The sequence below is a fragment of the Mastigoproctus giganteus genome, chromosome 2 (assembly GCF_048544385.1).
Source record: "Mastigoproctus giganteus isolate SK-2022 chromosome 2, ASM4854438v1, whole genome shotgun sequence".
In the NCBI taxonomy this organism is placed as follows: Eukaryota; Metazoa; Arthropoda; class Arachnida; order Uropygi; family Thelyphonidae; genus Mastigoproctus; species Mastigoproctus giganteus.
In genome coordinates, this window is record NC_143576.1 from 132,050,197 (window position 1) to 132,066,725 (window position 16,529).

Genomic DNA, 16,529 nt, shown 5'->3' on the forward strand with positions numbered 1-16,529 from the left:
TTTTTACGGGTCTGATATGTTGCATGCTTGCGGTATGAACTTGACACGTGCGCTGTATAATTCGCTAGGCGTGTGTGTGATATCTGCATTGGGGGTGGTCATAATGTTGTAACTGGACTCTGTATAGGTAAAATCTGAATTAATCACACATCACAGCTTTCCAATCTTTAAGAGTCCAGTTTTTATGCCTTTTCCCACATTAGCCAGGCTTTTTTTTTATGCACAGCTGTTAACACTGGATATCTGGAGTGAGGATGTGAAGGAGACTGTTCCAGATATCCATGTCACGTAATTCTATTTGAAGAATTCTTTCAGAAATCAGCTGTTCAGTTCCTTGGTTAACTTGTTTTATTCTTAACCAGACACAATATTCATCGCCAATCACAATCACTTAGTACAAAGTTTCAACAATTCTGCCACTGATTTTGACTTGCACCATTCTTAAAAATTCTTATTTTTCTGAAACACCAGTAATTCAACTAGGATGTCTGCCAAAGGACCTACCAAATGCTATCACTACTTTTTGCCATTCACTAACACCTTTTCCCTACCCAATCTTTCATGATGGACCTATCAGCAACTTAAGCCATAATAGTCTTATTATATTATGTTTTATTATATACAATGCACTGGATACTCCAGATATCCAGTGCATTGTATATAATAAAAGTCTGTAAATTGCATGTTCTGTGGTTTCCGGGAGAAAAAAAACCCTCCCACCCTTGCCTGATATAGACTAACTCAACCACGTTGTGAACAAGATCCATAAAAATTCCATGCATATTAATAATTATTAATATTTTAATATTGAATAATTAACTGAGAGGAGCATGTATATTCAAACCAAAAAAAAAAAAAAAAAACCAACTCATAAAACCAAACATTCTCTGTTCCTCTCCAATTTCAGCCAGAGCTGTCAAATCTAACTTTCAAAAATTCTCCCTTGAATATTGGTTTCTTAAATGGACCTTCTTCAAATTCAACTTTGAGGAAGCAATCTCAAAAACAACTATGGCTGAATGATTAAACAATTCATTCGAATTCAACATTCTAAAGACAAATTTATCCCTATTCAGTAAATCCATCTATATATAAAAGAATATTTTGCTTTTTCATGTGCACACTTTTTGCTTACTGCAAGGTGGCACTAACTGCTATTGTGGCATACTACAAAGTGATTGACACGTCTGTCTCAAAGACACTTTTACAAAATCTACAATCTTCAAATTTTTTATATATACAAGAATATTTATAGTGCTTTTAATTTTTTGAATTCTACGTGTCTCAAAGCAACGATTCATTTTTTTCAAAAGTTTCTTCAGCTATTAGCAATGTTGCTAATAATGGCAGTAATAGAAAAGAGAAAGATCATATTGGAAAGGCGGAGAAGAAAAGATCTTGAGTATGAAGCAACACTTAAAAATCCTGATATCGAAGAAAACAAAGCGATTATTGAAATATATGAAAATAATAAGTTAAAGGCTTCACAATTAAGAAAGGAAAGATACGAAAAAGAAAAACAAGACTACTTTTATTCTTTCACTCAAGACTACATGTTTTTTTGCATGGACAACAGAAGGCAGCTAAAAATCTCTTTGTATTAACGGAAAATGAATCAAAAATGTTGAAGAATAAGGTGTGTGTGTGTGTGTGTGTGTGTGTGTGTGTGAGGGGTTTCCCCACTAAAAAAAATTAAAATATAAAAAAACGTATAATTCAGGTTCGTGTGACACGAGGCAGAAGGGAGAGAAGCGACCTTCTGACTTGTAATTCTAAAAACTGATTTTCTTGTTCTGTGGGAATTGGGGCAACACCTTTTCAGATCACATAAATTCAAGCCAAAACTAATTTCTCTACAAACTTTATCAAATTTATGTGCACTTTCTTCTCTGCCTGTTCCAAGCTTCAATTACTTAAACATGATCCACCATTGTTGCATCTGATCAGAATTATTTTAATCTGACAAAGTATTCCAGAAATGCTGCTATTGTTGTTGGGTTTTACGCGTATCAGCAACTTAAGCCATAGTGCACTATATATATATTAAAGTTGTAAACTGCATGTGTTCTGTGGTTAATTTGTTGTTTTCTGGGCAAAAATCAGAGTTTCTGGGAGAAAAAACCACACCACCCTAGCCTGAGATAGACTAACACAACCGTGTTGTGAACAAGACCCATAAAAATTCCATGCATCATCGACGGTATTCAAACTCAGGTCTTTTCTGCCTGGTATGGGGAGAACAGTGATTATACCATGCTATATATGAGGGCTCCAGAAATGCCCTCTATATAATCTACTCTTAACATTAATCTCCACAAAGTACTCTCATTTAGTTGTCAATCATTAGATAAATCTCTGGCAATTCAATTTCTCTATCAGACATTTGACATTAACACTTCACTTATAAATTTGTGACAATGAATATCATTCATCTTAAATTTAATGCTGTGATAGTGTTATTAATTAAAAGCGGAAGTACATAATGTTATGTATAGCTACATTCATCTAACTGTTCTGTGGTTTATCTTTCAGTTTTTTTTTTTCATTCAATACATTTAATACTTTCTGTATTACCTAGCATATACAAGTTAGTGCAATTGCATCATCTCTGTACGTAGCCAACTACCTAAATAGTTATAAATTGGCATCATTAAGTATATCTCATATTGTGATTATCTTCACGAGTTGCCATGATATTGTACTACCTTGAATAAGTAATGCTTCACCATAGGAGAAGACTATTGTTACTTATTCTCAGTGCACACCATCACCCATACGGCACCTTTTTGGAGCATATTGGCTCATAATCAGTGGGTAGGCAGGTACCTGGTGTTGCAATTATGACAATCCGTTGCGAAGTATAATCCACAATATGAGAGATGCCTGATGGTGTGGAGTAATTTAGATTACAGAATAGTTTAACACGTTCGCTGCCGGTCATGAGGCAGCATGCTATCGTCAATAGCCCGGCACAGAAGGCGGAGACCATCGCCAGAAGCCGACTGTGTTTCCATAACGAAAAAGCTTGAAAATTGGTAATAAGGGATTGTTCGGTATACGATATCAATATTTAAGTGTCGTATGAACAGTTTCCAAAAGATTTGGAGATTCACGCGCCAGCGCGTGATTGGCACTGGAGGTCAAATGTGGCTTTAAATGCCGAATCACGCGCTGGCGCGTGACACAAAAACATAATAATGTAGTTTGTAAATAATAAAACAAAAAACATGGTAACATTAAGAAATACGTTTTATTTCATACCGAACCACTACAGATTATAAATACTATGTGTAAGAATGTTATTTATGAATAATTTTCGCACAATCTAAGCAATAGCCGGGTGATCCTTCACAAACACTGCATATATAGATTGTATCCTTACGTTTCCCTTCAGAATAGCAACGTTTGCATTGCTTCCTCAATATCTTTCCACCTTTTCTTTCTTCCCGTGGTTTGAGCACATGTTCCAGTTCAGGTACATCATGCACAGTATGAGGGAGATCAGATGGCTGTTTCAATAAAGATCTGATCACTGATAAACGGAAGTCATCAAGTTGCACCTTGTTATGTGAATATTTATTATAGATATGGTGTGCATTGATCATAATTAGTTGCAAAATATGCATAAATATTTTTGTAGGCCACCTAATGGGTTTCCTTTCGCAAGGATAATAGGCAAGCATTTGATCTTGCTTATCAATGCCTGACATAAACCTATTATACTCAATTATAGGCAATGGTTTTGACTTCAGTTCGCCTCGTTTGTTCTGCATTTCCACCATATCATTTTGGTATTCTGTAGATATGTAACTGACATCTCTTCTGTCCTTCCACTTAGCAATCATTACACCACGGGCACACCTTGATAAAGTTTCCCCTTTCTTCAGCTTTTTTTCTCGAACCTCTTTCGGAAATGTTTTCCTATTACTTCTGATTGTCCCAGTACAATGGGTTTGTCTGTCAGTGAGACACTTAGCGAGTTCATAGCTATTGTAATAATTGTCCATAAATATGCTATGCTCGACATCTAACATCCCATCAAGTAAGTTCATGACGACTTTTTGTGCATGTCCTTTTCCACTGGAATCATCCAACATACCGGTATACACTTGAAATTTGATAACCATGCCAGTAGGCGTTGTGATCATATATAACTTGATGCCGTACTTATGACGTTTGTTTTGAATGTACTGTCGAAAAACAAGCCTTCCACGCCACAATATCATAGACTCATCTAAGCTAATCTCGCCGACCAGGCTAGCCGAGTGGGTAAAGTACCTGCCCGGCAACCCAAAGGTCGCGAGTTCGATTCCCGCCTCGGGCTTGGATCAAAGTACTGCAAAAACCTTGGGAGGTGCAATATGGCCACAGAAGCCGATGCACCAACAACTACCAAATCAAAAAAAAAAAAAAAAAAAAAAAAAAGCTAATCTCACGTCCTGGATAATATATTTCCGACATTCGTGCATTGAACAGATTCACCATTTTTTGAATTTTATATAGGCGATCCCGTTGACATACGTCTTTCTTTTCTGGATTTTTTGCAAAATGCAAGGCCCGCAGTAATAATAAGAAACGATTCCTGCTCATGTTATCTGCGAACACATGTAATCTGAACAGCTTATCTGTTTTCCAATAATCTTGTATGGGGTTCAGTCGAATGGTTCCCATATGTAAAATTAATCCGAAAAATACCAACATTTCATCTCTAGTGGTGTCCTTCCATGCATTTATTCGAGAATGTTCTTTATTTTCTCGAGGAAGAAGTATTTCATGAGCATAAACATTTGTTTGTGTAATTATTTCATCCAAGATATTGTTGGTAAATAAATGACGAAAGTAATCTATTGGATTATCACCTGGCACGGGTTGCAGCAAAGACTCGGATTTTGTGAAACGAAACTGTTTCATCGATGTTGCGTCATTTTCCCACATGACGTTTTCCAACTTACCGGATCCTGCAGTGCAAGTGTAGCCTCTTCCACAATATCTTCTTCATCTACACCTTCCGAATCGTCCTTTGGAGGGATAAAATCTTCGTCATCATCGTAACTGATGTCATTGGGATATACATCAGATAAATCCTCCAACATCTTTGCAATTTCTTCATCTGTAAGGGATTTTTTTATATTGCACTTTTCTTCTTTTTGGGCACGACTGGCCTGCTAAACTGTCATCTGCACAACTCATATTACAAGGCTTTTCCGCACGTCACGTAACAAAATATTCAACACCACATACAACTACATATAGTTTACACCCTTAACTTGACGCCGAAACAAATATACATAGCAGAAACACAATGCCAACTGAAGTTGACAACTTCATACAAAAGTCTAATGAATCCCGCACGTGATTGGCTACTGGGTAATGATGCCACATCCCGTGCCAGAGCGTGATCGGCTCTTCAATACTGCTGCTACATCAAGCGTTGGTGCGTGATTGGCAGCGAATGTGTTAACATTCTGTAATCCCACTTAATATTCTGCTCACCCACCAATAAGCAGTCAATAAGCTCCAAAAAGGTGCCATATGGATGATGGCATACACTGAGAATAAGTAACAATAGTCTTCTCCTATGGTGAAGCATTATTTATTCGACGTAGTACAATATCATGGCAACTCGATAAGGTAATCACAATATGAGATATACTTAATGATGCCAATTTATAACTACTTAGGTTGTTGGCTACATACAGAAATGATGCAATTGCACTAATTTGGACGCTAGTTAACTTGCTACGTAACCTGAGGCTTCAACCCTAAACTATTGTTTCTATATTACCTTCATGTATAGTAGTTTAAGCAAATAGTTTAATAAACTATATAGTAAATAAATTTGATGAATTTGAGGCATTGCTCAAAACATTAAAGGCAGATAACGTTGGGATATCAGAGATGTGGTGTCACACAGATATAAGGAATGCAGAACAGGAATTTGGGGAGTACAATGTGTACAGGAAGGACAGACAGGATAGGAAGAGAGGAGGGGTTATGATATTAGTTAAGAAATACATAAAATCCAAGGAAGTGAAGCCAGTCGACATTGCTGGATAGTGCAGTATCAAGTCAGTTTGGCGTGATATAAGCACTGGGAGATCAAAATTGAGAGTAGGAGTGTGTTATAGACCTAATAACTCTGATGAGTATAATAAGAAACTGCACAGGGAAATAGAGTGGGCCAGTAAATCAGAGAATCATAATGGGGGATTTTAATTTCCCAGATACTGACTGGAATTTGTCGGTTGGTCACTCACACTAGCGAGGCTTTTGTGGATTTATTGGATGATTGTTTTCTAAATCAGCATGTTCGGGAGGCAACTAGAGGGAGTAATACTCTTAATCTGATTATCAGTAGTGATTCTTCATGCCTTAAGAATCTGCAGATAAAGGAACCACTAGGTGGCAGTGATCACAGTGTGCTGAAGTGAGATTTACTCAAAGAGGTAACTACCATCAGGGGGTAAAAGGAAGGGTTTTTGCTTTCATAAAGGTGACTACGGTGGTCTGAGACTATTTAAATTTTATACGATGGAACCAACTGATGATGTTACAACAGCACATTCAAAATGGAGAGCATTCAAAGAATTTATCTTAGAAGCTATTAGGCTTTACATACCAACTAAGAAATATTCTTCAAGGTTTAGGCCTAAATAGATGTCAGATGAACTAATGAGACATATGGTAGAGAAGAAAAATGCATGGGATACATGCATTTTATAATGGGTGACATGCATAAATTAATGGGTGACATAGAGTTCTTTACCTATGTAAACTCTAGAAGGAAAGGGATGAATCAGATTGGTCCACTGGATATTGATGCACTACATATTTTTTGCATGGACAATAGAAGGCCAATGATGATCCTGCTGAGGTGGCTAACAAACTAAATGAGTATTTTGCATCTACATTCACCCATGATGAGTTATTCAGGGAGGGGAATGCCAGAGGTGAGTTAAACTTTGGCAGTGTGCTAGATGATTTTGTAATAACTGAGAGGAAAGTGGAGGAGAAATTGTTGAAGATAAACATAAAAAAGGCACCCGGGGTGGATGGGATCTATCCAGTTATATTAAAGGAGGCAACAAAGGAAGTTAGCAAACCCTTAGCCATAATTATGAGAACTTCTTTGGACTCAGGAGAGGTACCCATGGACTGGAGATGTGCAAATGTGACCCCAATTCACAAAGGAGGATCAAAGGGCGACACAGGTAATTACAGACCTGTTGGTTTAACTTCTGTTCCAGGAAAATTAATGGAGGCACTGGTTAAAGAAGCACTGCAGGATCATCTAGACAAGACTTCAGTTATAGCTCACACACAGCATGGTTTTGTTAAGGGAAAGTCTTGCCTGACCAATTTGATTGGATATTATGATGTGATCAAAAAAGAACTGGATGCAGGGAATAACTTTGATATCATATATTTGGATCTTAGAAAGGCTTTTAATACTGCTGCACATGGAAGACTGCTGAACAAATTGGAGCAGTGTGGCATTGGAGGCAAATTGCTGCTATGGATAAAGGGATGGTTGAGTGGGAGAAGACAGAGAGTGGTAATCAACGGACACTGCTCATCGTGGACTAATGTTATTAGTGGAGTCCCTCAGGGTTCAGTGTTGGGTCCATTGTTGTTTTCTGTATTTATAAATTATATTGATGATGGTATATCAAGCTTAATGTCCAAGTTTGCAGACGATACAAAGGTTGGCAGGGTTATTAAGGACAGTAATGACAGTACGCTGCTGCAACAGGATCTAGAAAAGTTGAGCAGATGGGCTGAGAGGTGGCAAATGAAGTTTAACATTGACAAATGTAATGTACTACTGGGAAGCAGTAACCCCAGAGTGATGTATGAACTCTGTGGTACTACACCGACAGTGGCAGAGAACGAAAAGGACCTGGGGGTAATTGTGCAGGCAGATATGAAGTTTTCTGAGCGGCGAGGACAGGCTGCAAGAGTAGCTCATAGTGTCTTGTCAATGATATACAGGAATTTTTCTAGCAGGTATAGGGAGGTGATTATCCCCTTGTATATGGCAATGGTCAGGCCACACCTTGAGTACTGTATACTGGTCTGAAGCCTCATTTTAAGAAGGATGTAGAGCTATTGGAATGAGTACAGAGAAGGGCAACAAGATTAGTGAATGGAACAAAGGGTTGCTCTTACAAAGAAAGGCTTAAATTTTGCAAATTACAGTGTCTGGAGACTAGGCACCTGCGAGGTGATCTGATTGAGGTGTATAAATCCTTGAATGGTTTGAGCATGCTCAATGCTGATGGGATTCTTCCTCTTGCTCACAATAATCACCTGAGAGGGCATAAATTCAAATTGAGGAAAGACACATGTAGGATAGATGTGCAGAAGTTTGCTTTTAGCCAGCGGGTAGTTGGTTGGTGGAACAGAGTTCCATCCCTTGTTGTGGAAGTTGATACTCTAAATAAATTTAAGGCTGAGCTGGACATGTATTTGGAATGAACGGAGGGGTGAAATGGGAGCGGGTTTTTTTTTTTTTTGGCTTATGTTGCAATAGTTTGATTTCTTGCATCATATGCCTCTACTAATGCTAATGCAAACTATATTAATAATTTCATGTGGTATATGAGTGATATTAAACATAGTAATAATCTTAATTCATATTAATTTTCCATTTAAAAATGTAACTTTTTTTCATATGCTATTTTTTAGTATTTATTGGAAATTAATCTTCTTAAAGCACTGATTTATGAAATTATATTAATTAAAAAAATGAATAAATGAAATAAAGAAAAATTTAACAAATACATTAATATAAATTGATTTTTCTTCTAATAACTCTGCTGCACCACACAGAGTAATTCTACATTAAATTTATTAAAATATTGGTTATTATTAATCAATATATTACCCAATCATGAATTTAATTTATTAATTCTTGAAATTAAATCAACTTAATAATACAGATTATGTGGCATTTCTGTGATATTAATTCACTCCCTAGCCCTTTTACATCAGTCCATTATCAAACCTGACTACATAAACAGGTCCAGCTATAGACTAAAATGGGCTTAAGCGTAGTGCTGAGATTATCTTTGTTTGGTACAAAGTCATTTTATATGAATAATAGGTCAATAGTGTGCATAAAACAATGACTAATTTTGAAATATTACCTAATACAATATAAAATTTGCATATCAAATTACATAAAAAAAGAAAATTTAAATTATTCATTATTAAAATTTTGTTGATTTAGCAATTCCTTAATAGTAAGATGATTTTCCACTGGTTTAGGCCAAATTTCAAAGTTCTACCTATATCTATGAGATACAGATTTATATATAAATAAATGCAGTAGTAGTAGTAATGGCAAATGATGCAAGAAAGCAAGCTTATATATAATCAGCAAAAAAAAAAAAACAGTTCACCCATCTGTACTCTCCAAGGATTTGTCTAGTTGTCCCTTGAATTTATTCAACCCATCCACTTCTACAACAGATGGAAGCCTGTTCCAAAAATCAACCACCCGCACATCTATCCTGCAACTATCCTTCTTCAACTTGAATTTATGCCCCCTCACATGTGTAATCTCAGCAAGTGGAATATCATTAAAATTCAGCTTACTCAATCCAGTCAAGGCTTTAAACACCTCAATCAGATCTCCCTGCAGGTGCCTCTGGTCTCAAAACACTGAAATTTGCAGAACTGATGCCTTTCTAGGTAAGAGCACCCTTTTGTTTCCTTTGCCAATCTGGTTGCTTTTCTCTGCACCCATTCCAGCAGATCTACATCCTTCCTAAAGTGAGACCTTCAGACCTATATACAGTACTCAAGGTGCAGCCTAATCATGGCCATATACAAAGGGATAATTACTTCCTTATCCCTGCTAGCAAAGTTTCTGTATACCATTGACAAAACCCCCATGAGCTGTCCTGGCAGCATGTCTGCACAATATTTTAGATGTCTGGACATTACTTAAGAAGGAAAAGTTGGATTGACACCAAATTTTCTGTGTATTTTCTGTTTTTCACTGGAAAGATTACAGGTCTAACAATTCCCCTTGCCACTTGAAATACACAGAAACCTTTATATGTAAATAACAGTATGTTTCAGATATTTGGGCATTACTCAATAACAAAAAGTTGGAGTGAAATGAAAATTTTCAGTGTGGGTCCCTAGGATGGTTTTAGGCCTGATTCATATTTCCACAAGCCCTCTTCCCCTATAGAAACAATGTTATAAATTTGGAATTATAAAATCCAACCCATTTTCAAAAGTTCAAAATTTATCTAAGATAGAATATTCTTAGGGTTGTACTATATTTCATGACAATAAGTTAACCCATTTCTTCCCTTGCACCCATCGCTCCCTTTAAAGTTTTAGAAGAGGTTTTAGTGGTATGATAATCTAAGTTAAACAAATATGACATTATAGTCCATTGATTGCAGATTAAATGACACACCTTTAATGAAATTTTTGAATTTTTTGCAAATATCAGAATTAGGGATCAGTCATTATATATAATTGATGGTGGAGAATAGGGCATTTTATTCATAAACTGAAACAAATTTATTTTTTCTCATTTTAACACCTATGTTGATAAACTGTAAAAGTATTAAGCACACAGCATTTTCACTGTACATGTACAACACTCAAAATCTAGACATTTTTAAGATATGGATAATTGTTGGATTTTTGCTTTTCAGTAGTGTGAAACTTCTCGGAGTGGCACTGTTGGAAGGTAATTGGTTCTTCTAATAAAATTTCATTACTTTGTAATTTCATATTATACTAAATGCTGTTATACGTATAATTAACTTAACTTAATGCTTCCAAAAATTCATCTGGCAGTCTGTTTTTTCACTATACGAATGAGTTCGTTCTATGTTTGGTAGCCTGTGGATTTTGACTGCCATAAGTAAATTTGCTAACTGCCAAACAAAAAACATACTCATTTGTACACCAAATGTATAATAGAGAGGCAAGCCAACATTACCAAATTTATTTGTGGGTTGGTCACTCGCACACTAGCAAGGCTTTTATGGATTTATTGGATGATTGTTTTGTATATCAGCATGTTCGGGAGGCAACTAGAGGGAGTAATACTCTTGATCTGATTATCAGTAGTGATTCTTCATGCATTAAGAATCTGCAGATAAAGGAACCACTAGGTGGTAGTGATCACAGTGTGCTGAAGTTGGATTTACTCAAAGAGGTAACTACCATCAGGGGTAAAGGGAAGGGTTTTTGCTTTCGTAAAGGCGACTACGATGGTCTGAGACAGTATTTAAATTCCATACAGTGGGACCAACTGATGATGTTACCAACAGCAAATTCAAAATGGGAAGCATTCAAAGAATTTATCTTAGAAGCTACTAGGCTTTACATAGCTAAGAAATATTGTTCAAGGTTTAGGCCTAAATGGATGTCAGATTAACTAATGAGACAAATGGCAGAGAAGAAAAATGCATGGGATACATATAAATTAATGGGTGATGTGGAAGCCTATGATAGACATAAGCTGGTCTGTAACCAAGTCACAAATGAGATTAGGCAAAGGCAGATTATGAGAAATCCTTGGCAAAGGATGCAAAGTAAAACAGAAAAGAGTTCTTTAACTATGTAAACTCTAGAAGGAAAGGGATGAATCAGATTGGTCCACTGGATATTGATGGTTCAATTGTTGATGATCCTGCTCAGGTGGCTAACAAACTAAACGAATGTTTTGCATCTACATTCACACATGAGGAGTTATTCAGGAAGGGGAATGCCAGAGGTGAAGTAAACTCTTGCAGTGAGCTAGATGATTTTGTAATAACTGAGAGGAAAGTGGAGGAGAAATTGTTGAGGATAAACATAAAAAAGGCACCGGGGTGGTTGGGATCTATCCAATTATATTAAAGGAGGCAGCAAAGGAAGTAAGCAAACCCTTAGCCATAATTATGAGAGCTTCTTTGGACTCAGGGGAGATACACGTAGACTGGAGATGTGCAAATGTGACCCCAATCCACAAAGGAGGATCAAAAGGAGACACAGGTGATTACAGACCTGTTGGTTTTACTTCTGTTCCAGGAAAATTAATGGAGGCACTGGTTAAAGAAGCACTGCAGGATCATCTAAACAAGACTTCAGTTATAGCTCGGACACAGCATGGTTTTGTTAAGGAAAAGTCTTGCCTTACCAATTTGATTGGATACTATGATGCAGTCACAAAAGAGCTGGATGCAGGGAATAACTTTGATATTATATATATGGATCTTAGAAAGGCTTTTGATACTGCTGCACATGGAAGACTGCTGCACAAATTGGAGCAGTATGGCATTGGAGGCAAATTGCTGCTATGGATAAAGGGATGGTTGAGGGGGAGAAGACAGAGAGTGGTAATCAATGGACACTGCTCATCGTGGACTAATGTTATTAGTGGAGTCCCTCAGGGTTCAGTGTTGGGTCCCCTGTTGCTTTCTGTATTTATAAATGATATTGATGATGGTATATTAAGCTTAAAGTGCAAGTTTGCAGACAATACAAAGGTTGGAAGGGTTGTTAAGGATACTACTGACAGTATGCTGCAGCAACAGGATCTGGAAAGGTTGAGCAGATGGGCTCAGAGGTGGCAAATGAAGTTTAACATTGACAAATGTAAAGTACTACATATGGGAAACAGTAACCCCAGAGTAACGTATCAACTTTGTGGTACTACACTGACAGTGGTAGAAAATGAAAAGGACCTGGGGATAATTGTGCAGGCAGAAATGAAGTTTTCTGTGCAGTGCAGACAGGCTGCAAGAGTAGCTCATGGTGTCTTGTCAATGATATACAGGAATTTTTCTAGAAGTGATAAGGTGGTGATTATTCCCTTGTATAAGGTAATGGTCAGTCCACACCTTGAGTACTGTATACAGGTCTGGAGGCCTCATTTCAAGAAGGATGTAGAGCTGTTGGAACGAGTACAGAGAAGGGCAACAAGATTAGTGAATGGAACAAAGGGTTGCTCTTATGAAGAAAGGTTTAAGTTTTGCAAATTACAGTGTATGGAGACTAGGCACTGGCAAGATGATCTGATAGAGGTGTATAAATACTTGAATGGTTTGAGCATGCTCAATGCTGATGGGATTCTTCCTTTTGCTCAGAATAATCACCTGAGAGGGCATATATTCAAATTGAGGAAAGACAGATGTAGGATAGATGTGCGGAAATTTGCCTTTAACCAGCGGGTAGTTGGTTGGTGGAACAGACTTCCATCCCTTGTTGTGGAAGTTGATAGCCTAAATAAACTTCGAAATACCTGTCCAGGCTCAGCTGGACAGGTATTTCGAACGAACAGAGGGGTGAAATGGGAGTGGTTTTTTTTTTTTTTTTTGGCTGATGCTGCATAAGCTTGCTTTCTTGCATCATATGCCTCTACTAATTCTAATGCTAATTTCTAAAGCCAATACAATATGATATGGAGATGAGAAACTTTTTATTTCTAAATAAATAAGCACTGTGTTCTCCCAGCAACTCAACAGCCAAATCCCAAGCAGCATTTCAACACCTAATGACTTACAGCACAAGATTTAATAAACTTACTGATACTGAGAATTTATATCAGTACTTAAACTGAAAATTGAAATATTTTTGTGAGTAAATAAAATTTCATTATTTTGTATTTTCATATTATACTAAATGCTGTGATAAGTTTAGTTAACTTAACTGGAAAGATTAAAGCATAAGTGAATCAGTGTGGTGTTGAAAGCCTGCTCCATTGGCCACTTACTTTTTCTAATATTTCTATATGACTAACTTTTATTTTTCCAGACAGGATACGTTGTCAGCAAAAATATGGGAATGAGAAGCTTTTAACAGAAAAATACAAGCAGAAGATAGTTCTCATACAACAAATAATTGCTGATAATTGTTTTTTTTTTGGAACATGTATCAAAGTGATTTTGCCAGTAATTACTTGGCAATTTCATTGCTTCTGAGTTGCTTGATTTCAAGCTTCTTATTTCCGAATTTTAACTGACAGACAAAGAGGATAAATGAATAAATTGGAATAAAATAATGCAGTTAATAAATAACAGAAGTTAATAAAAATAGCAAGTAATCCAAAAGCTAAATTGGTAAATAGTAGGCACCTAATGCTAGTTATTGAGCAAGACACACACATTTATCAGCACACACACTTGGATTTTGAAATTTAATTTGATAATTCATTTGCTTAGATTTATCAGGATTCAGTTACCTGATGCTGCCAAAAAAAAGGGTAATATTAAATAATTTTTTAAATGTTTTACAGAATTTTTGTTAATGTCTCATAGCATGAACTCTTTCTCTTCCCCTCCCACTTGATAAGATATATAAACACTTAAAATACAAAAGAGTTGTTACAAATGGAAATTCAATAATTTCTGAATTTATTACTGATTTCTTAATTACATTCTTGTAACACATTTTACCTAATAATGTCACCATTATTATACAACAATTCTAGAGTATCTGCTGGAGTAAGAAGTCTTGTTGAACCAACAATTACCTGCAAAATATTATATATTAAATTTTTGTTTATTTAATGAAGTAATTTAAGCATTTAGTTTTATATACAATTTTAATTATCTAAATACAAATAATTTGTTTTATATAATGTATCTGTCATCATAGAACGTTCATTCTAATCACAAGTAGTAATTATGGAACATAACTTGGAAACCTGAAGACCGGTGAAAAAAATCCTAATCATAAGGTTAAGAACATGATACATACAAGACCACCATGATAAGAATGGAATCCTAGAGGGATCATGTCATGGGTATTCTTGCCTGACATTGGTTTACTAACATGACAAGGTTATCAAACAGCTGGATAAAAAAAAACAACTACTCTCACACTATACCTAAAACTTTAGCAGCTATTGAATTGGTTTCCCTATGAGAAGTTATTATACAAGCTGGAGCAAACTAGGATTACAGAGAATATCCTTAGGCATTTTAGGGGGTGGTGAAAGACTGAAAACAGAGGGTGTCATAAATGGGCATTCTTCAGAGATGATTATCACAGCAGATAGTGATGCTGTGATAAAAACATCTGGTTCTCATCAATAACCAGAACCAAACATAGTGTGGTGGGTTAGTGACCAGAATCAGACTAAATTTTGTTTCATCAAAGTGATTTCAATTAGTTATAGATAAGTAAAATGGCAATGGTAGACAAACCTGGAGAACAGGAACCCATGAGTAACTGAGACTTGGGGGGGAGGTTGTTAAAGGTGGTTGTAAGAAAAAAGGCAGGGGGGTTACAATACAATATAATAGTTCATGGAATTTACCAAGCAGTACAAACAGAGAGCCAAGGAGGAAAGAGCCAAGAAGAACAAGATAGATCATGTTGTCCTAATAATGATTTATGAGGACATTGCAAACAGGAAGAAGGATATCAATATTAGTATTAACAGCAGTAAATTATTCAGGAAAGAAAAGCTTATATGGCATTAATACAATATAATTTCATTATATTGTATTGATACCATAAAAATGAAATTATATTGTATTGATACCATAAAAATGAAATTATATTGTATTGATGCCAATAAAAAAAAAAATAACACTATTTATCCAATGCATCTAATAATTTCTCTAATCATTCAATATTTTTATTTATTGAATTCCTTAAATTTATTTGATCTATCAACTTCCACCACACAAGACTGAAGTTTATTCAACGACCAACTACCCACTGGTTGAAAGCAAAGCTCTGCACATTTATCCGGCAAACAACATTTGTCAATTTAAATTTATGTTCCCTCAGTTATCTGAGCAAGAGGAAGAATGCCACAAAGATTTAATTTACTCAGTCCATTCAAAACTAAGCATCTAGTTTACTCAATCCATTCAAAACCTTAAATACCTCATTCAAAAATCCTTTCAGGTGCCCAGTTTCCAGAACCTGCAATTTACAGAGAAGTTTTCTTGGTAAGTACTTTTTTGCCATCCTCTGCAGCCATTCCAACAGACCACATCCTTCTTAAATGAGGCTTACAGAGCTATATGGAGTACTCAAGATGTGGTCTGACCATTGCCTTATACAACGGGTTAATCACTTCCTTATCCCCGCTGGAAAAATTACAGTATACCATTCACAAAACCCCATGGGCTGTCCTAGCAACCTATATGCACTGTTCAGAGAACTTCATATCTGACTACACAATCCCCCCCTTTTCATTTCTCCACTGCCCTCAGTATGGTAGCACCCACAATTGGGATGTTATTCTGGGATTACTGCTGCTCATACGCAGTACATTGTCATTGCTAAACTTCGATTTCCACTTCCCAGCCCACCTACCCAATTCTTCTAGATCTTGTTTAACATGCCTTAATTACTGTGATTAATTAAGGCATGTTAAACAAGCCTTAATTAATCTTTGCCAACCTTTGTATCATCTGCAAACTTAGACATTAAGCCTGATATGCTTTCATAAATATTATTAATAAATGCAGAAAACAACAATGGGCCCAGCAGTGCAACCCAGGGGACTTCACTAATAACATTAGTCCATGAAGAGCAGCATCCATTATTAA

At 36.2% G+C, this 16,529-nt stretch overlaps 1 protein-coding gene across 1 annotated transcript in view; it reads right to left on the reverse strand.

Annotated features, from left to right (window-relative positions):
* Positions 1–4,907: 4,907 nt before the first annotated feature.
* The window catches only part of LOC150089571 (sec1 family domain-containing protein 2-like), a 200,058-nt gene continuing 188,436 nt past the window's right edge, over positions 4,908–16,529 (reverse strand). The window contains exons 17-18 of the mRNA XM_090390034.1: positions 14,428–14,491; positions 4,908–5,110 (exon numbers count right to left, since the gene is read on the reverse strand). Coding sequence (XP_090246160.1) covers positions 4,908–5,110; positions 14,428–14,491 — 267 coding nt within the window. The remainder of the gene's footprint in view (positions 5,111–14,427; positions 14,492–16,529) is intronic.